General features: G+C 34.6%; 1 protein-coding gene across 13 annotated transcripts in view; it reads right to left on the bottom strand.

Moving 5' to 3' along the window:
• ADGRV1 (adhesion G protein-coupled receptor V1) overlaps nucleotides 1-27,191 on the bottom strand; it is a 597,366-nt gene that overhangs the window by 532,590 nt on the left and 37,585 nt on the right. For all 13 annotated transcript variants that reach the window (XR_012413865.1, XR_012413864.1, XR_012413866.1 and 10 more), the window contains exons 2-9: nucleotides 16,479-16,663; nucleotides 13,549-13,698; nucleotides 12,316-12,411; nucleotides 10,033-10,137; nucleotides 7,488-7,601; nucleotides 5,258-5,823; nucleotides 4,310-4,580; nucleotides 3,608-3,937 (exon numbers count right to left, since the gene is read on the bottom strand). Coding sequence is in view for 8 of the 13 variants with exons in the window: in XM_005557361.4 (XP_005557418.3) it covers nucleotides 3,608-3,937; nucleotides 4,310-4,580; nucleotides 5,258-5,823; nucleotides 7,488-7,601; nucleotides 10,033-10,137; nucleotides 12,316-12,411; nucleotides 13,549-13,698; nucleotides 16,479-16,663 (1,817 nt within the window). In the remaining 5 variants the exon portion in view is untranslated. The remainder of the gene's footprint in view (nucleotides 1-3,607; nucleotides 3,938-4,309; nucleotides 4,581-5,257; nucleotides 5,824-7,487; nucleotides 7,602-10,032; nucleotides 10,138-12,315; nucleotides 12,412-13,548; nucleotides 13,699-16,478; nucleotides 16,664-27,191) is intronic.

Below are 27,191 nucleotides of genomic sequence, written 5' to 3'. Positions count from 1 at the left end.
TCGTTCTTTACTTTCAAATAGTTTTCCACTGGGACAGCACATTAGTAACCCCATGCTTGCCAAAAGCTGCACCTCAGACTAATGTATTTAGCTGAGAGGGTTACTAAAGAATGAGGAGCAACTAAAGAATTCTCCTTTCTTTAGTTTCATTCAACTTTGCTTGCAGAGGCTGAGGCTTCCTATTCTTGAGTTGCTCATCCATTACGTACTATGAAAACTACACAACCCTCTTATTCCAACCAGCCTTCCAGAACCTACAACTGTTTTGAACCTCAATGACTTATGTCAGTGACTAATAATGCCTTTTTCCCCCTAAGCAAGTGTTAAATTAACTGCACCGTAAGACCTATGTTTTTTAACTATATAGAGAGATACATAAAGAATTGAGTCTGAAATTAGTGGTGCAACTTTCTAATCCAGGATCACCAAAAATCAGATATTAATTACATCCTTCTGCAACTTTTTCTTCGTTTTCAAGTGTTATCAAAAATTAATTCTGTCATATTTATATAGAATACTGAGGCAGAGTAGCTAGTATAATATCTGACTCGTACAAAGGATGTATTTATACAAGAATTCTCTGCAGCTACTTGGACAGAAATATTGGACTTTTTCAAAAGATTAAAAGTTTAACATAGAGGATACTGATATTGGTACAGATTTTTTATATATATTAGCACAGTTTTTACTGTCTCTATTCATAGTAAAAACTACTTTTGAGGAATTATGAGAAAAGAAATTAGAAAGCTAAAATAACAAAAACATTCTCTCTAACTCCAGAACAACGTTTCTGCATCATCAATTCTCAAAACTTTTTATCACATCACCGCAACTATTCCACATATGTCAGAATGCCCAGGCCTCCATGAAAGCAAAAGCAACTGCGTAAAATCTTGGCCTCATTCCACTTGTTTTAATAATCTGGTTCTTGTATGAGTTATAGATGATGCCAGACTGGAGACAAACAAAAGGGAGAACACTAGGCACCAAAACATTCCAAAAAATCCTTGAACATATACTTATGAGAATGTTCTGAAACCCTGAAACCTGAGGACACTGACAGCACAGAAGACAAACAAGTGCTGACATAAAAAAAATTCCATTAAATTCTGAAACTCAACAAATTGTACCCCAGACAGTCTTGAAACTTCAGAAATGCTACTGTAAGTGTGAACTAGTAAAATCAGTATGCATTTCCATATTAATAAAATCAATGTTTAAAAGCAAACAAATTATGTCATGTTTTTGTATAAAGCCAGAGGGTTTTTTTGGTTTTGTTTTTTAGTTTCTAAATATAGCTCTAAATGTGTTCTGGTGGCAGCATTCTAGTTGTTTTAACTTAATGCTCACAAGGGCCCAAGTCATGTGCATGGCCATTTGCATGGCCATTTGCAGTATTTCACTTCACAGATCCAGACTCCCTGGCATCCACAAGCCACAGGACAAACCAGACACAATTGTGAATAGAGCCATCTTCCCCATCTGTCCACTCCAAGAAAAATCCAAGGGTCCTCCAGAGAGTGAGTTATCCTCACAAGTAGAAGCACGCATCACATGAAAATTTTCCCACTTGGAGGAGATGCAAGAAAACAAAAATTAATAATAATAAAGGTGAAGATCAGGATCTACTGCCATTAGTGCAGGGCTCTGGGGAAGATGGCAAATGCCTCCCTCTGTGTAGATATATTACAAAAAGGTGTCACCTACATACTGACAAATCCTACATCCCCACAACAGGTTACCCACTAAGCCCCTTGGACAAGAGTTCTCGAAAAATGCACTAACAGCACAAGTATGCCTGGAGGCTCAGCTTAAAAAAAGGCGGGAGTCTTCAAAATGAAAACAGTCACCCTACCAAGTGCTGACACAGTCTTACAAAATTCAGAACACCAACAAACAGTTGTAAAAAGCCTTCAGAGACAAAGATCGACTTATCTAAAAGATAAATCATTTCCTTCCCTTCAAATTTCTCATCTGCAACTCTGGAAGCTTAACAACAATTCCTTTCAAGTTCTGAAGAAGAAATTATTTTAATCTAGAAATTTCTACCAAGCCAAACTATCAATATGAGTATAAAATTTCACATTTCAGGTGCTCAAAGACTCAAAAAGTTTACTTTACATATATAATTTCAACACATGTGTTTGAGGGTAGATATAGTACAATAAAACTACAACATAATCCCAGAAGGAAAAGGCAAGAGATTAAGAAAATTCAGGAGTTCAGTAAAAAGCATCCCAGACAACAGATATAAAACAAGCATAGAAAGCAGTTAGTTTAGCTAAACTCAACATTCAACACGCACAGGAAGATAGCAGCAAGGTCTCAAAAATATAGTGAAGATAACATATAGAAAAGGGACAATCAGAAACTCCAGAGAAAGGAATAATAAATCCATCATAAAAGAAAATCTAGACAAAATATGAAACATACTTAAATGTGGTAAGATTCAAAGAAATTAGTGAAATAGAATATTTCATTTGCTATATACTTCAGTTGGCAAAATGTATGGCAACATAAGATTTTAGCTCTTTCCTTGTCAGTCCATTCACACTATCTGATTCTGTATTTAATTGGTTTACATAATTTAATAAGCACTCTTTGATTTTGGAATTTAAGTGTCAAGCAATCAACACATGGAAAACAACAACAGTATCATAAATGAGTGCAGATATTTTACACTTTGGTCATAAAAATAATATTTTGGTTAGCAGAAGAAATGAAATATGTAAAATGGAAGGATATGTTATGGGGACTTTACTAAACAGTTGAAGGTACAGAGATTCTACCTAGACAAAGAAATTGATTTTTTAGTATATTATTTAAAAGTATTTATAAAATTTTTCTTGGGCCAGGAGCGGTGGCTTACACCTATAATCCCAGCACTTTAGGAGGCCCAGGCGGGTGGATTATCTGAGGTCAGGAGTTCAAGACCAGCCTGGCCAACATGGCAAAACCCCATCTGTACTAAAAACACAAAAATTAGTCAGCTGAGTGTGGTGGCAGGCACCTGTAATCCCAGCTACTCGGGAGGCTAAGGCAGGAAAATCGCTTGAACCTAGGACGTGGAGGTTGCAGTGAACTGAGATCGTGCTACTGCACTCCAGCCTAGGTGACAGAGTGAGACTCTGTCTCAAAAAAAAGAAAAATAAATTCTCATATTGCTTTATTTCTGAAATATTTTCCTTGTAATATTCATTATGAAAACACACTTATCCTACAAATCCTATTCCTATGTCATATTTTCCCAAATCAATTCAAAGCATAGTTAGCCTCTCTTTCTCTTGCCCTCCCCTGTAATAGTTTGTAAGTTACTCTACTATGTTATCCATGACAGTCTGACTTGCATGACTGGCATTTCACGTCTGGTGTACTTTTAATGTCACATAATTAAAATATTAACTTTGGTAAAAATTCTTGTCTTATTTATCCTTATACACCTCAGGAGCAGACATCATCTCTCTTCCAACTATCTAAATAACTTTTAGTAACAAAATATAAATGACAGCAAAATAACAAAGTCAAAATAATTTTAGTTAATTCTTTCACACAGATTAGTACACTTGAGGGTTAACCAAAATTATGATTATTTTAATACTAAAAGTACCTGTACTAGAAAGTGAGCTCCATTTTGAAGGAATGCATCATTTCTTATTGGTAATTTTGTAGTGACTTGAGTTTTTTGCTCTGGAAAAGTGAGGTCATTTCTCCTCGATATATTTAAGATGCCATCTTTTGCTTGCAAGGGGTCCACAGCTCCAGCAGGAATGTAAAGTACAGAATAAAGCAGCCTCACATCTCCTTTAGTCCCTCCTAGTCTTGTAAAACTCAAGGATAAGTGTCGTTCACCTGGGCTACTTTCAATCTTCTGGTTTTCCATAGGAAAAAATGTTATTAGGCCATAGACATCATCACTATCCTGAATGTAGAACAAAAGCTGCAGATAAAGGAATAAAATATTAAAAGTATAGAATTCTCACATCTGAGATTATCAAATTCTGTATTTTCCATGTTATTCTAATTTGAATATTAATATTTCATGTCTAAAAATGATGACTTCCTACACATAATAGAGTAAAAGATGAACCAAAAACAGATTTGGAAATATTCCTAAATCAGTTTGTGGAAGTTTTTAGAGAGTAAAATATTTATTTTCAGAAGGAATACTGAACAAGAAAACTATCTTTCCAAAGCCAGTGTTTTTCCTGTCCCTTCAAACTAAACATAAAGTTGATGTGTATGATCAAACTCTTTGGTTCTTCTACAGCACAGAAATATTAACAAGTGTAAAGCGTAACAAGAGTTATACCTCTGCTGGCTCGCTCACTTCTGCACCTCCTCGGATTGTGTGAGGCAGAATTTGAAGTAGATAAGCTTCTGCCTCTTCTGGCAGATCATCATCAACTACAGTAAAAGGAACTGTTGCCAACATCTGCCCTTGTGCAAAATGGAGAACTCCAGAGCTTGGTGTGATATCTGCTGTTACTGGTGAGGGATCACTGCTGTTCCGTGTCAACACCCAATTCACAGAGACGTTCCCATGGGTACCGCCATTTCTAACCACTGTGATTTCTTCAAATCTTAAATGTTTTAAAAGAAATACATATTGTCACATAGTACACTTTATTTCCCTTAGATTAGCCTTCCCAATGTCAAGTTGTCCATTAGACACTGATAAAAACAGAATCTATGTAACAAAAGAACAACTGATTTGTTTTTTGTTTGAGACTGGGTCATACTCTGTTGCCCAAGCTGAAGTGCAATGGTGTGATCAGAGCTTACAACCTCAACCTCATGGACTCAGGCAATCCTCCTGCATTAGCCTCCCACGTATCTGGGACTTCAGGTGGACACCACCACACTCAGCTAATCTTTTCATTTTATTTTATTTTATTTTATTTTTTGTGGGCGGGGTCTCACTTTGTTGCCCAGGCTGGTCTCGAACTTCCGGCCTAAGATAATCCTCCCCCTAAGCCTGCCAAAGTGCTGGGATTACAGGAGTGAGTCACCATGCCTGGTGGAAAAAAACATTTTTAATATGAAGGTGTAGATATGTGAATGCGTCCTAGGGAACTACTATACTATAAATCATTTGCATAATTAAATCACACTCCAAATAAGAAAGAAAACAATGAAGCCATGGTAGAAAAAATGACACATATTCTAACAGTTCGTTGTTGTGTCCAACATCACAAAACTAAAATCTTGGAATAATATATTAAAATAATGGTAGCAATATATTTAAAATAAATCATACCTTGATATTCTATCTTCATCAATTATAACTATCCTTTCAAACAAAACACTGTTGAGTGAAAGGACTCCATAAGGTTTATCATTTGGCTTAATGGTGACTTGTACAACAGAAGGGCTTATTAGCACAGCATCTCCCTGTAAGGTATCTTTTAGTAACATAATGTGAAACGATTCAGCAATCTCTGGTATGGTGTCATCAACTATTTGAAATTTCAAGTGAGATTCATGAATAAAAGGTGGAAAAACAACAGTTGTGTTTGGCTGAAGATCAATGAAGTCCAGATTTTGCTGGGCATGTGCTGTGGAATTCCCAGTTGCGATAGCATAACTGATTGAAACCTCATATTCATCAGATCCAATCAGATTTCCATTGTTGTCCTTTCCACGAACTACTGGAATTACGAGTATGTGGTCTTCCTCAGGAACCAAATAAATACTCTGAAGGAATCTCACGGGACTATCATTTTTCTTAATGATGATTTCAACTGAATTCCTAGAGGTGTTTATCTCAGCTCCTCCTTCTACACTTTTCAGTTGAACTAAAAATACTTCATCATTTTCTGGTACCTGTTAAAGGAATATAAACAGAGGCAAAACATCAACAGCCAAAACACCTGGAAAGAAACTAAAGTGTAACAAGTCATTATGTTTCAATACAATCACATAGAAATAAAAATTCTCTAACTGAGGGAGCAAATAGAAAGGCTTGTTTAGTCTCCAATTAATAAAATATTTTCCACAGGTAAATAACGTATTTTAGACAGGAAAAGAAAACGTAATGAAGCAACAGTACAACTAATGAAGTATAAGTATAATGTCTTTCAACCTTAACTGGTCCTTGGATAACTCCAAAGATTAAACAGTAAAAAACTGTCATACATTTCTATCAGTTTTATCAGTTTGGTAGGGTCAGAAGTAGTACTGAAAATCTAATAATACCTAAGAATCTGGAAAGTACGTTAAACATTACATAAAAATTGTTAGTTTTCCTTGTGAATTATTCTTGCTTTTCTCCAAATGGTTGTTAATTTAGGAGTTAAACATGTGACACCAATATATGCTTTTCGAGATACACATCATGCCTCTCTGGAGAAAAAGCTGTAAGAGTCACTACTAGGAAAAATGCTGACACTGTTAAAGTGCAATTTTTGCTTTTTTGGGTTTTTTTTTTTCTTTTTTTTTTATGCTCCTGCAGAGAAATCTTGGGGTTAATCTCCACAGTGCTGTGTGAGCTTTTCATTCACCACAAACTCTATTTTAGAAATAAAAGTGAAGAAAAAAATGCATACTTTTACCTCCATCAGTAGCAATACAAAAAGCAAAGCTATTTATCTTAAAAATAAAATGTTATGATTTGATTGATCTTTCAAATTTACAATCAAAATGTATAATTAATCATCTCCCCAAATTATAGCCCGTTCAATGCTCTGAGATCTTAAAACAAAAGGTTTTTTTTTGCTTGCTTCCAGAACCAGAGGAACTAGGGATATCAATGCTTCCAAATATTTTATTTTTTTCAAGAGAAGAACTCTTTTCTCATAATGTCTTCTAATACTCTAATACATTTTTTTTCCTTCTCTTGAGGTTTCTTGTGATTTAGTTTCGGAATATTTGTAGGAGGGTAGAGGGAGGGTTACAAACTCCCAGCTATTTTCTTTTTGTTTTCTTTTCTGGCAAAATTTAGTTTCTTTTCTAAAAAGTCATGTTTTCTCTTGTTTAGCTCATGTGGGGGACATCCTTGCACATTATTGCTCAGATTCATTCTTTTCTTAGCAGTTAAGCTAGCTGTATCATGTATCTCTATTCTTGGTAGTCTCAATGTGAAATATGAAAATAATAAAAACCTTCCCATAAATGTGAACATTAAAAATATCCAAACAAAAGAATATCAACTTAAGTAGAATTTTTCTTTGCTTTTGTGGTAAAATATTTATTCCAGGTTAGTACTGTTCTTGCTCAAAATTGAAAGCACGAACACAAATAGATTATCTGGGTATACAAAATGCTTAAATGTTTGTATTATGTATGGTTGCTAGTTATATTCAAATTCATCAGCTTTTAGATGTACAATTTAATGTGAATTAAGTAAGATAAATAATAATAACATGTATTCCAAAATAGTCAGCTATTTATAGCTGAGGTATGACTGGCCACAATACACTAAGTTTATATAGGACTGTGTCCTGCAACACAGGGTCCTTGTCCCATTTGGGTATGTAACATTAGCCAACCTCATCGTCGAGTACTGTCAAGTTATAAATTACTGTTGCTCTGCCAGGGGGAAAGGTGATATTTCCTTTAACTGGACTCAAATCTTCATCAGGGGAATTTGGGCCACCCTCTACCTGAAAAGAAACACACAATGCCGTCAATAAATACAAAATACTTCTCAAGATTGAGAAAGCATCATTGTGATGTCAGCTGACAAAAATCTGAAGTTTAAATATGTTCTGAAAGAATTACATCATTCTGCCCTTCAAATTAATAGGTCCTATAACGTAATTATAGATATTGACTATAACTGCATTAAAGTACGTGGTTTCTATGAGCTGCTTTTTCTCAAGCATTACGTTAAACCTGAGGGGAGAAATACTCTATAAATATTTCTTTTTGGAAGAAAGGGTATTCAAGATTAGTAAATTCCCTCAAGTAACAGAATCAAATGCCAATATTTTCCACTTCACAAGCTGGATGTGAAGATGTGAAGAATGAATAAAATCATTCATTAAAAAAAGCATTTGTTGAGTACTCCATGCCGCATCTCTTCTAGGTACTAAAGATTTAGCAGTGAATAGCGCTAACTCCGCACCATATAGACCTGACATTTAAAGGAAGGGAATAAATGATAAATAAATGAATGGGTGTGTGTTATATGATAATAAGTATCATAGAGAAAAAATTAAGAATAGCATGAGAGAGATCGAGTGCCAGGGAGGGGTGCTATCTGTATGCAGTTATAATCAATATAAAGCACTTACAACAATATATGGCAATATTAAGCACTCCAAAAATGTTACTTATAATTATTTAAACAGAAAACAGGCTACAAATCTGATAAAATAACTTTAGACATCCATAGATAAGTTGAAAACACTCTAACCTGGATGATTTATTCTTTCTACAGCCAATTATTTTCTAATTTTTCCAATATTTATCAGAAAAACTTTCAAAAATTTATTGTCTAAATGCATATTCCTAAGTACCTGAAAAATTGTGTATGACTTCCAGTGTAGAACTTGCAAGACTACTGCATATTTAGTGTTTATTATGTTTTTCATGCATTATTGCCTTCTGCTGTTCTATGTTCTGTGTAGTTAACATAACTACCGTATGATGTGGACACCCACAAGCATGAACAAAACTATTCTATGCTTCCATAGAATTGTGTTACATAAATATAAGTTTCCATTTTATTGATATTACAATTGATAATTAGGAAAGAAACTGGTGTCTGAAATTGCTACCACTCTAATGTTTGAAAATAGTGTATGATCATGTTGCGGATCCTAAAAAACACAGAAAACACAAAAATTAGTTGGAGATTTAAATGTGTATCTCACGGAACAGCAATGTGGTGACACGATGATTGGCACATGGTCAGTAAGCAATCAAATCACATGATTAGATCTAGTACCTGAAAAATACACGTCACCCACAGCTTATCATATTCATGCCACATCCTGTAACATTTATGGATTCCCATGGTGGAGTGCAATGGCAATAAACACCATCCATTTGGTGTACTGAAAAAAATGGGGGGTAGGGGAAAGGCATGGTGGGTCATGACTGTAATCTCAGCTCTTTGGGAGGCTGAAGAGGGAGGATCATTTGTGCTCAGGAGTTCGAGACCAGCCTGGGCAACATAATGCAACTTCATCTCTACAAAAAACATTAAAACTTAGCTGGGCATGGTGATGCACACCTGTATTCCCAGCTATTCAGAAGGCTGATGCAGGAGGACTGCATGAGCTCAGGAGATTGAGGCTGCAGTGAGCCATGACTGTGCCACTGCACTCCAGCCGGGGCATCAGAGTAAGATCCTCTCTCAAAAAAAAAAAAACTAAAATAAAAATAAAATGGAGAAAGACAACATATTAAATAATTTTACATAAACCTAAGTAATCCATGGGTATTTTAAAATTTCCTATTTTTGAAAACATTTATCATAAAAGTTTTATGAAATTTATAGAATTAACATTATTATTCTATCTTATGATTTATTTTTCCCACATAACTAAAATGTTAGCTTGTATTTCATGTAAGCATTGTATACACAAGCAGCAAGGAAAACATTTTTATATTAATCATGAAATGTATCAGATCAGAAAAGTATTCATCTTTATTTTAATTGTATTGTGTCGTGTTTATTATACAAGGAACTTTGATTTTCAAAACTGTAGCCACCTGGTATGAACTCCAGTGTTCGCATTTAAAGTGATTTCAGGGCCGGGTGCGGTGACTCACGCCTGTAATCCCAGCACTTTGGAGGCCTAGGCAGGCGGATCACCTGAGGCCAGGAGTTCAAGAACAGCCTGGCCAACATGGTGACACCCTGTCTCTACTACAAATACAAAACTTAGCCAGGCATGGTGGAGCGTGCCTGTAATCCCAGCTACTGGGGAGACTGAAGCAGGAGAATCACTTGAACCCGGGGGGCAGAGGTTGCACTGAGCTGAGATCATGCCACTGCACTCCAGCCTGGGCAACAGGGCAAGACTCTGTCTCAAAAATAAAAATAAAAGTAACTAAAATAAAATTACTTCGGAGTAAACTTACCTCAAAAGTCACCATGACCATTCCATAGGTTCCCTTTTCCCTGATGAGAGTAAGAGGCACGGACTCATTTCTGCCCCTGGGCTCACTCACTGTGACTGAGGGAAGCTATTGAGGAGAGCAAGCACAGATGATGAGGAGCTGAGCAATCAGAGGTATGAGGCGGTAAAAACTATTACCTCAGAAACGCTCGATTTCCACAGACAAATCAATCTACACTGTATATAAGAATGTGATATTTCCTAGCCTCAATGAACTATAGCTTTAAAATGCTGAAAAAGTTAAAAATAATAGAGTAAAGGGAACATAAAAACTAGTCAAGCAAAAGATGCAGTTTCTTGTCCTGGTTCTACCATCAACTAGCTGTTCTGCTGAGGAATTTAAAGGTTTTTTAGTTGAAAGGTGACAAACTCAAATGCTCACAGAGGCCCAGGAGGTGACAGACATGAGTTAAGCCTCCAGACCAAGGCAGCAGGTCACTGGGACCACCACTTAGCCTTGCCCACAACCCCTCTTTCTCCACATCAGCCAGCTTGTCAGTGAAAAGCAGACACTGCTAACAACTTTCAGGAAAGGATCTCTGCAGGAGGTGAAAGCGAGGACTTCAAAAGAAATATGCTGATTTGGCTGGTGGAAATTCAAGGTGGGAGAGGAGGAATACAGACACAGCCAAGTACACACAGTTACAGAAGCAGTGGCCAACTCTCCGGGTGACAGCAAAACTCAGTAGCTCCATCCATAACTGGGGTTAGGAATGCCCATCTTGAAGGGTTGTGATAAGGTTTCAATGCAATAGTTCAAATCAAGTGCTTATACTAAGGCTTCTGTAAATGTTGCTACCTGACATATACTGAGGGTTCAGTAAATGTTGCTATTATTATCATCATCATCAATGTCATCTTCACTACCAACATAATCATCCTCAGGGTGGAAACCAAAGCCAGCCTGTTGAGCACCACTGTGAGCTCAATGGTTATTTAGTTTAATTTTAAGGATGTCAAAGGCTGCCTGGCAGCACTGAGACCCCCACCAGTCAGGGACCTGGGACTCATGCCAGAAACTAGGATTCATTTCCCAGAGGCTAAGATGTATAATGTCAACAACAACAACAAAATAAACCTTTAAACAAATCAGTATGAGGTCAGAGGTGATACACAGGGAGTTAGTGTAGCAGGAAAGCCATATGGAGAGAAATTAAGCAATTAAGGGAACCTGCTTCATCATTAATAATTCCTTATCATTCAAATAAGAGATGGTTGATTAATTAACTTAATGTTTGTAAATGACAGTATAATGGAGGTTACCGAATTTCTACTAAACTGAGGTTGGTCAAATACACTTTTTAATGAAGATACTGCATTATAAAGATCATATTTGCCTATAGCCCACTTGTTTCAAAGATAAGTTAAGGTACCAAGAAAATGACATACAACCAACTGTAGTAGCAATCTAAAAATAAATGAAAAGCTGGGAAGTACTGCAACGTGTTTTATTAATTATAATTAGTAATGTGATTCAAAGAGACTCCAAGTCAGGAATGTTACTGGAGTCTAAAATTTAGTGGCCAAATTCAATTGTATTGGAGATAAACTTGGTTTTATTTTAAGAGCTAGAAACAATTTATCTAAAGAAGGGCCCTATCTTGTGTATTTGTTTCCAAACATAAAACCCTCTGATCATAGGATTGGCCAGAGCCACAGGAATTTAGTTAAGGAACAGAAAATAAACTATTGAGCAAAAGTGAGTGGGATGAAATGAAGTTTCAACCTTCAGAAAATATCAATTAATGGGAAAATCTTAAGAGTTGGGATGACTACAGAATTTTAAAGAGATGTAACACCTGCTATTCAATTTAAGTTCATAGTAAGTTTTTTGAAAAGTATTATTTCAATATGCTTTCTCATCTCCCATTAACTCCAAACTTTCAGAAGAGTCTGACAAACAATCAACACTTTATTTAGGTGACATTTGGGGAAATCAGGCAAAAGCAATGGGTGGTATATCTGAATTAAAGACAAAAGTGGAAACAAAGGAGTCAGGTGGAACAATCAGCAAAAAGAGATTAGGACAACAGATGACCACGATCATACAAGCCTCCTCAATTCACAAACATCTTGGGTAGAACAAATGAATGGTCTACAGAATGTGAAACCGAGATAAAGTTAAAGCAAATTTTATTTAAATATCAAAAGACAGCATGATACTGCTAACATCATGAAAACTAATTTTTAAAATTTAATAAACTATTATCTAGCAACCACAAGTATCATCAAATTGTGTCCATACCATATTAAATGAAATAATTCCAAATGCATTGTCATTTGATAATATTGTCACAGTAACAGTCCTTGGCCATCCGAGCTTCACATTTGCTGAAGGTTTCTAAAATAAAATCCCAAAAATAAAATAATGAATTAAAAATAAAATAATAAATTAAATATTTATTTTTGTAAAATTTGTCTTCAAGTAGTTATTCAGAATATAATAAAAATACATATGTAATCTTAATGTACAGATTAAGTAAACATTCCAATTACATCAATATGGTTAAGAAGTTCCAAATGAAAAATTTTCAAAAAAGTTTTGAAAAGCATAAGTCACTGACTCTTAATAATATATGATAGTATAATTATAAATCATCACTGGCTAGTAATACTATATTATAAATTAGTTATAATTACTATGTTGTCACTAATATAACCGAATTAAGTACACACACAGTACAAAATTCAATGTAATTTTTCTCATGCTATTGAAGGTACTGGAACTTTAGAATTAGTTATTCTATGAATCACAGAACCAAATTGAAGATAAAACATTAAAACTATGTTTATAAAATGCAGAGTTTTCTGTAACATTTGCACAGATGTTCAAGAGCAGCACAAAAGTATATTTTTTAAAGAATGACTTAAAAGAGCAAAACATAACTGTTTCAAGTGTCATTTTCACAAATATTTTAATGGTAGTGACACAATTATTAAAAAAAAAAAAATTCTTAATGCTCTTTAGAAAAAACCACCAGAATGTTGTTAGCGAGTCATTGCCTCAACCTAATAGATGAAGCCATAAAGTTCAATTAAACCTAAGACTACTCAAGTTTTTTTCCCCAGCGGTACTCTGAATTTAAGTCACAGGGACCTCCCACTTCCATGCCTGCTTTTTGTATCCTCGTCCTTTGAACTCAGAAGTCACAGTCATTCTTTGCATATCTGGTAGCAGGCGAGGAATAAAAGAAAAAAAGGCCAAAGGGAAGGCAAAGTTTTCTGGAGCAAGTGTCACGGCAATTCCCGAGTAAGGTGAATGGATTCAAAAACTAGCTGTGGAATTTCTGAACAAGATCAAGGAATAACCAGATTATGGAAATGCTGAAGAGGTTGTCAGTTCTGGATTCTACGAATACCACCACCAGTTATCTGAATTGGCTCATCTCTAGATAGATACGTTGTTAAGCACTAAAAGATTTTTACAAGTTTTATAAGTCCTCCTTATAATTTCTATAAGGAGGAAACATGGACTTACCTGTAATGTTAAGTGAAAAATAAAAGTTTCATCAGGCTCTGGTAAGTCATCATCACATACTGCTATGTACACTGTTCTGTTTGTTTCTCCAGCAGGTATAAAAGCTGCAGCATATGTATCAAAAAAGTCACCACTGTCCTCTCCATACAGCTATGAAATGCAAAATATAGATCATTCTTACTTAACACAGTATTAGGACAAGTAAAACTGATGTTAATTACAGCAATCAAGAGAAAAAGCATAAATCAAGTGACTTTTATATTTATCAACAGAGTGTACAAAAACAAAAATCATAAATATTTAACAACTGAAAAAACTTATCTTCAGAAATAAACAAATGATTCTAGGCCAGGCTCAGTGGCTCACTACTGTAATCCCAGCACTTTGGGAGGCCAAGGTGGGCGGATCACAAGGTCAAGAGTTTGAGACCAGCCTAGCCAATATGGTAAAACCCCGTCTCTAATAAAAATACAAAAATTAGCTGGGCGTGGTGGTGTGCGTCTGTAGTCCCAGCTACTCCGGAGGCAGGAGAATCGCTTGAACCCGGGAGGCAGAGGTTGCAATGAGTTGAGATCGCACCACTGTACTCCAGCCTGGGCAACAGAGCAAGACTTCGCCTCAAAAAAAAAAAAGAAAAAAGAAATGATTCTAAACAAAATCATTTGTTCATGTTGTGAAATGAAAACAAATATTACACAGAAAAATAATAATATATAGGAAAGCAATTATGTGAATTTTTTTCTCTGCTCTTGATTGATCTGGAGTAGACTACAGCAAACCTAACAAGAAGACAAATTATAACTAAAATTCTCAAAAAAATGTTGTATATATGCAAAGCAACACAACAGAATATTATTCAGCCATCAAAAAGAACGAAATCCTTTCATTTGCAGCAACATGAATGTAAAAAGAGGTCATTATGTTAAGTGAAATAAGCCAGGCGCTGAAAGATAGATATTGCATCTTCTCATCCACACATTCCCATCCAGCTAAAAATGTGGATCTGATGGAGGTAGAGAGTAGAATGGTGGTTACCAGAGGCTGAGAAGGGAAGAGGACAATGAATAGAAGTTGGTTAAGGAGTCAAAAACAGAAGGAATGGGTTCCAATATTCGATAGTACAGTAGGAAAATTATAGTTAACATTAATTTATTGTATCAAATAATTTAATATATCAAAATAGAAGAAGGGAATTGTAATGCTTCCAACACAAAGAAAAAATTAATGTTTGAAGTGAGGGATATCCCAATTCCCCTAATTTGATCATTACACATTGTATACAAATATTAAAATATCACATATACCCCCCAAAATACGTACAACAATTATATATCGACAAAAAAGAGAGAAGGAAAAGAAAGAGGTGTATGTGGCCTGACAAAAAATGTGTCAGGAAAATCAATTATTTCCCTATCTGTTTCAAAGAAACTGCTCTTTCCCAAACTCAACCTAAAGTTGTACTCATATTCTCCCACATCTCCAATAAAGATCTAATTCTTTTAGCATTTCAAATGTTTTAGTCATCATAAACTTCTCCTTAACTTTTTAAGATCTTATTCTGTAAAATCAGCATGACTAGTAAGAGTCTCCACATTATTAGTAAGATTCTGCATGACCTTGTGCAGATCAACATGCGATCTCTTTCACCAAACAGCACAAAATGAGTAATTTAACTACTCATTTGATTTAGTACCAATAAAAAACATGTACAGGGAAATTTTAGTCAATTCCTAGTTCTCATACATAAAAATAAGTTTTAAATAGTTGAGAAATCCAAGTAAGTTGTCAAGGGTGTTGGAAATATACCTTACTATAGAAAATGACACAAACTTTAAGAAAGAATTATCAAGAGCCACTGAAACAAACAGAAAAGCACAGTAATTCAGCCTATGAAAATCATTTCATCAATTTCATTAATCAAATGCAAATTAATCAAATAATTAACAATTCAAAATAAGTAAAAATCAAAATATATACACATATATATATTCACCAGAATAACATTCATAGTAGTAAAAATTAGAAGCAACCTCAATGAAAAGGAAGAATGATAAGGAAGTAATTACAACACCATCAAGAAAAGTTGTGAAAATGATAAAGGAATCTGAAAAAATTGTTAAGATTCAATGAAAATTATGTGAAAAAGATTATCTAATATAATGCATACTCTAAAAATAATTTCTCTATATAGCTATATGTCACAAATAACTAAAATTATAGCATTGGATTTGTTCATAGGTCATTTTTCTGCATCTTCTCTTTTTATAATATTTCATAATGTGATTATTAAACCTACTACTTAAAATTTTCTTTTTACAAAAAAAATGTTTAAGTACTTTGAGACTCAAATATAGCAATGTTCTTAGTGGTCATATAACATAACTTTCTGGTTAAAAGTAGATACACACTCACGCACACACAATCCACCCAGTAACTAAACTGTGTGCAAGGTAGATCTATAGTTTAACAAATTCTACCTAACATTCACTTAAGTTAATATTCTTAATTTTTCCCACTAAAAGAGTTCTCAGACATAACTAAAGTTTTTTTTACTATTGTCAGTTTTCTACTTTTAAATATTCCATACATTTTCTCTACACCACCTTAAAATAGATAGTGTATCTGAGCAGAGATAACTACAATCCAAATTACCCAAAATGAAAAGTTCTTGTTCTAAAATAAATATATGAACACTATAAAATGATCAGTCTATATCTTTAAAAATAGTACTGTCAAATGCACATGGTTATGTTGGAGCACTCTATAAACCTATAAGAGATAAAAATGGAATAGTGTTATGTGCAAATCATCTATCATTTACCATAATGAAACTGCTCAAAATCTCAAACGGAAAAAAAAAATTCCTTGCCATTAAAACTAAGAAATTTCATATCTATTTCAGTAAAAATAGAACTATAATAATTTCTTACCGATACAATTGCAGTAACATTTGCTGGCTCTCCTATCCTTTCAATGATAAGACGAATAACTGTTGTACTTGTTTCATTAACAACAAATTCGGTTTGTCCAGTAAATCTTATTTCTGTTTCTCCAAACACAAACAGGATGAGTAAAGCTGAAAGAAGATTTACTAATAAAGATGCAGAGGGCATCCCTAAAACAAAACAAAACAAAACAAAATGTATATATGTATAAAATTCACAAAATATATCTAATCTATTTTCATTAGATTGTGATGTTTATAGACATAAACACAGTATGAAAAGTTAGACAGCAAACAACTAAGACAAAAATATATCAACTACTAAGCCATCAAACTCAGATGTGTGATGACAGAAGTTAAAAAAATCACTATTGTACTCTTACGGTTCTTTTTCTACCATTCAGAAATACTTTTTGCTTTTTAGCTTCTATACCAAGATAATAGTTATAAGTTAAACTTACTTATTAAATTTAGTTCATGTAAAAAATTTATTGACATCCACACTTTAAGAAAAACCTAAGCAGCAACATGGAAATTTAATTAAAGACCATATTTATACAAATAAAACTATGAAATACCAGCCAAAACTGAAACAGTTGAAGCTACATTTCTAGCAACAAATTGATTTCTTGGTTGGTGTTTACTTTTTCCTTAAATTTGTCTCCTTTGAGAATTTTTTTTAATTCTTAGTCGTTGCAAGGAAATTCTAACCCTCTCAAAGAAGGGATAAATTTCCAGGACTTAAATTTCTTTCATTTTACTAGCTAAAATACTAAGACCACATCTAAGAAAATGTTCATGTTGCTTTAAAATAAGCAAGTTTATCAAAGTGTATATTTCCTTTTTTTCATGATACTTTTTTTTTTTTTACTACGATATGTATATGTATGAGTTATCAATATTGTTCCTACTTTCAGCACTCTGGGATTCAAGAGCTTTCAAAAGCACAACAGTGCAGTGGTCTCCTGAAAATGCTGCTGTTTTGTAATGTAGATGTACCTCTAAAAATGTGAACAATTTCCCTCATGGATCATTAAGATTCCAATGGATCTATGTGATCAGTCACACGAACATAAAAAGTTCACGTGTTTTAAAGAGCTGCATTACATATTCTATGAGCCAAAATGCTTCCTATTAATCTTTATCTTGGCCAAGAAGTAATAAAATTTTCTTGTTTGTGATGTTTCCACTTGGCTACACATGGCTTTATATTTAGACACACCAAATACATGAGTTCCTGATATATTTTAAGATTTAAATGCAACGTTCTCAGTTAAGTATATACGGATAATGCAGTCTGAGACTGCTCAATGATGTCTCACACACTTCTGACTGCAAAACCCAGACAGGGATGCTGAGTTCAAATGGAGTCCAGGAAAGGGATATAAGCTAACAGGGACAGAGATGCTGAAGGATTGGGACTTCTTTTGTACCTGTCCCTTCTTCTCTCCAGGCAAACCTGCCAGAAGACTAATGAAATCTGAAGAAGAAATAAAACAGTTTTCCTTGACCAGCTGCAAACTCTTCCCTGTCTTCTAATCCAGTAATGTTCATGGAAAGAAAGGAAATGAAAAAGATGAGAGAAAGGGAAGGGAAAAAAGCAAAGCATTTGTGAGACAGGAAAGTGGGAGCAGTTCTGAGCTAAACCAAAGCCAAGTGAAGGTCTTTTTATGGAATCCCAAAGCCAGAATGATTTTACACCCCACTTAGGACAAATAGTGGGAAGGAAATGAACAAAGTACAATGAAGAGCGTACAAAATGGAAGAGGGAGAAAGAAGGTGGCAACCTAGGCTTTGGATGTGAAAGAAAAAAAAATCAACTATGGTCTACTGTGATTTTGAAAGAAAAATCTAAAGTCCTTGAACGGGAGATGTGATAGAACCGTGAACTGAGAGAAATAAGACATCTGAAGTGCAATGTGAGACAGAGTGAAAGTGAGATTACAGCATGAGTAGAGGGAATCACAAACAAGTAAGAACAGTTCTCAAAATCTGTCCTGCATAAAGATCACCTCAGGCATTTGTTAAAATGCAAATTCTCACTCTCAAAAATTCTGATCTGGTGAGTCTAGAGTGAGGCCCAGGAATATGCATTTAAAACAAGTAGCCCTATTAATTCTGATGCAACTGATCCTTGGTATAATACACTTTAAGAATTACTGTCCTAGAGTGTGAGGAATAGTGTTAGAAGTGTGTCCTGGAGTGAACATACAAAAGGTCACATTTGTAGTTATGAGTGACCTACTGAACTTTTTCAATGCTATATGTGCAAACTTCCTCATATGTTTTTTCATATTCTGATATCGCATTTTAAGATTTTGTGCATTCTGAATAAAAGCTGTAATGCCTTTTACAGAGTGATCATAACAGCAAATGCTTATATAGCACTGTTTTAAGGTACTTTATGTACATTAACACATTTAATCCTTACAATATCTCTATGAAGAAGGTGAGCATAGCATTAGTACCATTTTATAGCTGAGAAAACTAAAGCAGAGATGGGTTAGTTAACATATGCAATATTATTCAGTTAAGTGGCTATGTAGGCTTTGAAGGCTAACTCCAAACTCTCTACCCAATAACCACACCATACTGCCATTTACATTTTATTTCAACAAATCACACACCACCACCTTGAATAATATGATAGATCATTTATGCTACGTTTCCAAGCATTCAGATATTTCAAGCTCATGCACAATAACCAAAACTCCCATAAGAATGCATAATTTTGAATCTCCTAAAAGTTTCACTTTATTATTCTAATAAACATTACATTTCTTTAAATGACACTACAGTTTTCTTGACTACTTTAAATATTTAACAGCATCTTTTTATGTCAGGACCAATAGCTCAAATGCTGCATTCTTACAGTTTCCCAGGCAATTAGAGCTCCAAGATCCTGTGTTTAAGTCAATAAATTCATTTGAAATTGGTCCACATCAGTGAGTTTTGAGATTATGCAAAATGAGCACACAGGCATGATTGGAAATGCCTCAAATTCTGTGACATCATTGATAATTGCATCTCCTTTGCTTTCATCTTTTCACACTGTATGAAAAGTTGTAGGGGCAAAATTGGCATTCAATAGAATTTAAAGATTAAAAAAAGCTTTGAAAATGAAGTTCCCATTACAAGACACGCATAATTACACAAATGCTGAATAGTTTATTTTTTAGAGTAGCTTGGTACACTTCCCTCTATCATACTAAAACTCTAATCTTTGGAATTCCGTTTTTTTTTAAATAAAACTCAGAAGACAAGGCATTAGTAATAAATGACGCAGTGCATAAGTCTTAAATCTATTTTAGGTCATTTTTTTCTCTTATTAAACAAAATTTTTTCATGCCCCGTCAGACCACTTATTTTTAAACTTCTCTATAAAATGAATTTCAAACGTATGTTTTAAGATCATGATGTGCATAATTTGTATTCTGTTGCAATTGTGAAAGAATAATTGCTTCACTGACATCATTCTTCTTCTCTAATGGGATGACATTCCAATATTCAAGTCCTCTCATTTCCAGCTATCATCCATGTTCTCCTCGCACCTCTCACTTTTGTTTTGTATGATTCAAAAGAAATTAAAACTCTTTCTTCCCTAATCTCTTAATAGATCTCTTATCATGCTAAGATGATATGTAATTTAATTTCTTGCTTCTTATTTCCTGAATTCTACTGTGAGATTTTGATAAGTCCTGATAGCACACAGGCAGAAAATCTCAAATTCTTGAATTCTAGTAATCATATTCAGTCTCTCCAACAAGTCACCTAATTTTGCTCCAAAAAAAAATTCAGAATTACTTTCTGGACTATATTAGAGCAGCTCTTACAATGCAAAATCGTTGTTTTCAGAAAAGCAGCTTACAGTTTAATATAACATTTGTATATTGTGTACCTGTACGTCATGCAACACCCTGTGCTAATCTATCACCGAGGACACAAAGATACTTAAAATATGTTCCTTGGCTCAAACAGAATCATAGGGTTGGCCATTCAGATCAGGTCAATCAAAGCCAAGAAGACAGAAGACACAATTAGGAAACTTTCCCTTAAGCATAAAAATGGAAATTCCCTCTACCACTGTATTTGGGATTGTGATAATTGGGGCAAGTTCTCCCACAGTCTGGAAATGAAACAAACACAGCCAAAGACAGAGCCAAGGGGATGAAAGGAGCCACATTTTGATAATCAAGCTTAAGCTCATGAATTCAGCTTTATCCTGAATTTTCCAGTTAATGAGACAATAAATTACATTTTGTGCTCTAGCTGGATTGGGTTGGGTTTTCTGTTGCTTTCAACATCAATATTTATCCGCCTATCTCCAGTTTGTGATACTGAAAACTCATATTACGATAAACAAACTGGAAAGTCCCCTCTGTCCCACTATAACATTCAACAGTATTATTCTTCTCTAAGCATTCATGAAAGGATGCCATGCTAGCTATCTTCTGTTCCCATGCAATTCTTACCACCATCTGTACTCACAGTCTAATATTTTCCCCTCCAGCTCATAACTGGCAATGACTAACAGGACACTTAGACAAACTAAGGATGTCTTCAGAATAGAACACAGCAGGACAAGAATGTACCATATTGACTCAGTGTCTGAAAAAGCTAAGCCCCTTCTGATTGTCACCAAGGAACCCCAATATCTTGCTTCTTTACATTAGTCTGACATTAATTTATTCCTATTGCTGTTTCTCAGGATGCTTCATTGTTCCTGTTTAAAAACGTAATCCTATTTTCCCTGCTTTATTTTTTACCTGGATTACTTAGCCCATAAAAGCATCAAATACTATAAAATTCATCAACAATGTTCATTATAACCAATAAATTTAAATTCTGTTTATCTAGGACAGTACCTTCCTCCCATCTTGTCTCAAACAAGTGATGGGCCCCTAAGGAAATGTAATAGGTAGAGCATATTCTGATTAAAATGAAAGAGTCAAAGAGTGTTTTTTTCTATGTCTCAATAACTATGCAGAAACAGAGTAGAATAAGGAAGAGAGTAAAATAAAAAAATAAGAATTAGGACCCAATAGAAGACAATGAAAGAAAAGCATAATTCAATTAATTTTGCATTAATCAACTTCGATTAAAAAAACCTTCCCTCAATTTGAAAGTTAACTCCATCTCTTTACATTTCAGAATAAACAACTGTACAGTATCTATGAGTGATGGGACAAGGACCTGAAAAGACAAACATTACTAGTGCAGAACTGAATGAATGCATTGACCTTTTAGCTTCATCTTTTGCCTTGTCAATGCCATAGCAAGCATCTTCCCACGGAGTGACCACCAGGTAATTAATACTGAAAATATGATCCTAAAGGAACAAGGTTTTCAAGTTTAGAATTACTTGAATTCTATTACATCTACTAAGGGGCATTCTAAAACTATAGAATTACTCCTGTGGAACAAGAGAAGCTTCATCGTTCCTATCATCAATTATTCAGCTTCTAAGAATTCTTAATCTGTCTTATTTGTATTTGGCAAGAACCACCAAAAAAAATGACCTTTGCCCTCTCCCAAACCAAAACAGAATTTAAATTTACAACTTCCAAAAACAAAGTACTCTAATGTTACAAATAGAATAAGTGCTAAACATTTTTAAAGTAATAAATAAAACAAATAGTCTCTTACTCAGACTGTAGTTAATGTCATTTGTCTTTATCTTCAATTTTTAAGAAATACATTTTATTTTATTCATTTTTAAATACCTTATATACGCACGTGGCAAAATATTTAAAAAGAACAAAAAGATAAACAGTAAAAAATAAGCCTCCCTCACAGTACCCTCCACCAGCCATATGCTGCTCCTACCCACAGTGAATCCCAGTTATCAACTTCATTTATATCTCTCAAGAGATTGTTTATGCGTGTGTATATATATACAGACATATATGTATTTCTACAGAAGACAGACCATAGAAATCTCTGTGTGTGTGTGTGTGTGTACATATATGTATTCCTACAGAAAACAGACTATATAAATCAGCACACCTTTCCAAGATGTTAGTTAACAAAGGAATACCAGGCTTCCATGTAGACCTTTGTGTTAGGAATATGTTTATTGTTTCAGACACATACCATCATCATTGTATATCTCATCAATAAAATGCCAGTTTCCATTGACTTTCACTACACCCACCGATTCACTCTTGGGGAACAGCTGACACAATTATGGTAACTTAAACCTACATCAATCAAAAGTGTTTGTCCTCTACACATGATGGGCAACAGTCATGCTGGGATCCCTGTTTCTATTATCCTGGAATCCCTTTGAATCCTTTCCTGTGTTTCATTCTCTGTTTGTTAATCCCATATTTTCTTCTTTCTTAGTTTATTTGGTTTATTCCCTTGTTTTGATGGAGAAAACTCTCCAGTAACATCCTGAGAAAGCATATGTAGAGATAAATGTTTTAGGTCTTGTATGTTAGGAATTATCACAATAATATCCTTCCACTTAACTAACGGTTTAACTGAGTATAGAATTGTAGGTAAAAATAATGTTCTTTCAGAATTTTGAAAGCCTCAGTCCACTGTTTTCAAACACCTAGTGTTGCTACTAAAAAATCTAAAATTGTTTTGATTCTGAAGTGTTTGTGACCCGTTCTGATTGTGCTGTCCGCCCTCTGGAAGGTTCATCTCATTGTAAAGTGTTCTGAAACTTCAGAATGATGTATCTTGGAATTAGTTCATTCTTGCCCATTTGGCTGAACACTCTGTAAATTCCCTTCAATGTGCCACTCATATCCTTCAGACAGACAGTTTCCTTTATTATTTCACAATGATTTCTGCCCCAACTCCATTTTCACTGATCTCTCTCCCAGAATTCCTATTATTTGGTACTGCTATTCTGAGGATGGTTCTCTCATTTTCTTATATCTTATTCTCTCTAATTTCCAATTCTTTTATTTTTGCTCTGCTTTCCAAGAATTTAATTCACATTAAATTTCAATTATCCTAGTATTTTTTAATTCATGCTATCATGTTTTCAATTTCTAAGAATTTAACAGTATCCTGTTATTTTTCTATTAATCCAATGGTTTTGTAAAATATCTTAGAAAATACTGATTTTTTAAAAAATCTTCCCTCTTTATATTCTTTGTTACCTCTAAATTAACAAAAACAAAATTTGTAATTTATTCTGGAATCTATCTTCTATATCTGGTAATTCTTGATCATCTGTATATACTTAAAATTATGAGACTAAACTGATGACTGGATGCTCTGAATATCTGGATCTTCATATCTTCATATGATCAAGGATAAGAGACCAAAATAGTATTTGAAAGTTCTGAGCATGTGTAGAAGAATGTGGCTTGTCAACTTTGGGTGAACGAGTGAACCACTTATTAGAAAGTCCCAATTTTAGTATCTATAGAAAAAACTTTACTCTTACATCGATCAGTTTCCCCAAAGAAGAATCTTCCATACTCCCATCTAAAGGATACAGATATAATTACCAAGACATCTGGGACCCAATAGAAAGTGGTAAAAAACTGGACTCTCTGAATTCAGTCATCATATGGTCACTTAATCCCCTGTTTTGCTTAGGGATCCTAACCCACAAACATGGCTCACATCATCGTTCAAGAGATCCTGTTTTACCTTTCCTAGAGAACGAACACCAGATTTGGAGGGGTAAGCAGGAGGTCAGCAGCAGCACAGGATGGAAGGGATGATGATTTTAAGGATATCCTGGAGCAGTTTTCTCCCCATCTAGTTGCTCACACACCACCAAAGTTGTAAAGGTACCTGATACTATTATTTCCTGTGCCTTTAGTGGTGATTTCTATATAAATTTGACTATTTCTCAGCCTCCTTGCTTACTGCTAAGCTTTCTTGGGTCTGCTAAGGGAATCACTACTCATCCATCTGCCTTCTGGCTCCAGAACTGAGTTGCAATTGTTTCTTCTCGCCTTCCTTTTGTCCTTGGAGGTTTATCTAATTGTTTGAAAATGTTTTTCTGTAAAGTGCTACATTAAAGGTAACTACCTAAAGTTAATAGTTAAAATTCTATACCCAATGAAACTATTCGTTAAGTGGAAGGATAATGTCATGATAATTCCTAATATACAAGACCTAAAACTTTCGTCTCTACATACCCTTTCTCAAGATGTTCCTGGAGGGTGTTCTCCATCAAAACAAGAGAATAAACCAAGTAAACTAAGAAAGAAGAAAAGACAGGATCAGTAATCAAGAGTCAAACACAGCAAAGCATCAAAGGAAATCCCAGGATGATATAAAGGGGGATACCAGGATGTCTGCTGCCCCCCAGGTGTAGAGGGCAACCACTTTTGACTGATGTGCATTTGACAACATGTGGTCTAGGAAAGTGTAAATTACCATAATTGTGTCTACCCTTCCCTGGAGAATGAACGGATAGGTGTAGTGAAAGTCAATGGAAACTGCCATTTTATTGATGAGTTCTACAATAATTATGGTGTGTAGCTGAGACAATAAATACATTTGCAACACTAATATCTACCTGGGAGCCTAATATTCCTCTTTTAAACAATGCCCTTTTGTTTCCTTCTATGTAGTTGTCACAATTTGCATTTATTGTGTTTCTTTCCTTAGAACAAAAACGCCTGCAGGATAATGACCTTGCCCATCTTGAATAGCTTTACCTACCCACCATCTAGTACAGTCCCTGGTATACGATGACCCTCAAGACATACTTATTTAATGAAAAACCAAGTAAAGAAATACATTAACCCACCTTCTTAGAGTAATGAGAAGGTAGGAAAAGCACGGTATAGAAAAAGAAAGCAAGAGACTCTCTTCGTCCTCCCTTGCCTTATTTAGTTTTGTCAGATTCAGACAAATACAGTTATTTTACTCTGACAATGGCACAGGCACAGACATGAGGCTCACGTTTGATTTTTTCTTAGGGTATCCAAAACTTGAATACAAGCCAAAGAGTAGTGTTTGGACTATGCTTTTAATGATCATACAGGACACAGACCCACCCAATAAAACACACTTAGTCAAATCAACAATTGTTTACCATTGATAAAAGATCTCAGACTTAGTGAAGTCACATGTAAATTTGGAAAATTTGTCCTATAAAAGTGCAAGTACTTTTTTCTTTTTTTTTTTTTTTCATCATTTTACTTGGCTGAAATGTGCAAGTAATTTTTGTACAGTCAAACAGATAATCCACAGATTACAGCTTTATTTCCTGGTAGGATGTTAACTAGTTTTACATTTCACCCAGAAACCTTACCTTAACATTTCTTTATTAATTTTCTTGTAAATACTTTGTTCCAAAAATGCTCTTTGAACCAGTATTAACACTCTATTAGTTTCCTCACTAACTAATGGGTCGAATAAAATCTTGACACGTTCATTTCATGTTTGTGTGAGAGTTACGCTTATAAACTTTCAAAAAATGTACCTAAACACAATAATATTTTTCAGAAAAGTAACCATGATATCACAAATTGCCATGGTACATACATAAGACTGATTCTACAATGGCCATTTCCATGAACAACGATGCAGTATAGATAAATACTTCCAGGAAAAGTAACATTTTACATAACAGAAACAGGGCAAGTAAATACTTGATCTAATACATAAAGTCATTTTTTAAAATTTTTTATTTTTTATTTTATTATTTGAGAAGCAGTCTCACTCTATCACCAGGCTGGAGTGCAGTGGCGCGATCTTGGCTCACTGCAACGTCCACCTCCTGGGTTCAAGCGATTCTCCTGCCTCAGCCTCCTGAGTAGCTAGGACTACAGGCACACACCACCATGCCCAGCTAATTTTTGTATTTTCAGTAGAGACAAGGTTTCACCATGTTGGCCAGGATGGTCTCGATCTCTTGACCTCATGATCTGCCCGCCTCGGCCTTCCAGAGTGCTGGGGTTACATACAGTCTTTTAACTTAAGTAACTGGACTTCTGATTTCTATCTTCTTTCTGGAATATTTAAGCTTGACATTTTCCATGAGATCATGTACTCCCACTTGCATGAGTCATCAAGAAACAGATCACAAAAGCCATTCAAGCTGTTTATATTTGGACTACATATGCCCACCATGGAAACAGGAAGAACAGTGTAGAGAAGCTTTAATTCCAGGGCTCTGTGGAGTTCTAGAAGATTATGGGTTTCAATTGCGCTTTCTCTCTCCCACATTTGCAAAGCACAAAATGAAAATCTCACTAATCTAAATCTTTTGAGGCCAATTTAGAAGCAACAAAATAAGTCAAAGTTTGCTCATATACGTTATAAATCTGAGTATGTGACAGTATCTCTGTCAAGTAGTAAGATACCACTTGTCTTTTAGGTCCTCTAAAAAGTAAGGATCATACGTTTAACTAAGATTTCTTAAACCACCATTAGATGGCACCCCTCCATCTACAAAAATAATCAACCACAACAATTTCCCAAATTATGAAGAGGTCTTAAGGATCTAAGGATAGATTTTTGCCCCCTATAACTCTTCTCAAACAAACATAATTTTGTAATCCTACATAGATCTTAAAAAGTCATGAAAGCAGTTTTCTTGAAATTAAGATCTCACTGAAAACAGCTTTAATTAGCTCTAGTCAAATAAAAATTATTTTTTTCTCCTGAGATTTAGTAGTATTATCTAAATTTTTAAAATTGTTTCTTTGGATTCTTTGTGAGTTTCTTTCTCTTCATTGAAGACAGTCTGCTTTTATTGAAGAATCTAGGT

Source organism: Macaca fascicularis, chromosome 6 (assembly GCF_037993035.2).
Source record: "Macaca fascicularis isolate 582-1 chromosome 6, T2T-MFA8v1.1".
Taxonomy (NCBI): Eukaryota; Metazoa; Chordata; class Mammalia; order Primates; family Cercopithecidae; genus Macaca; species Macaca fascicularis.
Note: the sequence above shows the minus strand (reverse complement) of the source record. Positions and strands in the feature narration are given on the sequence as shown.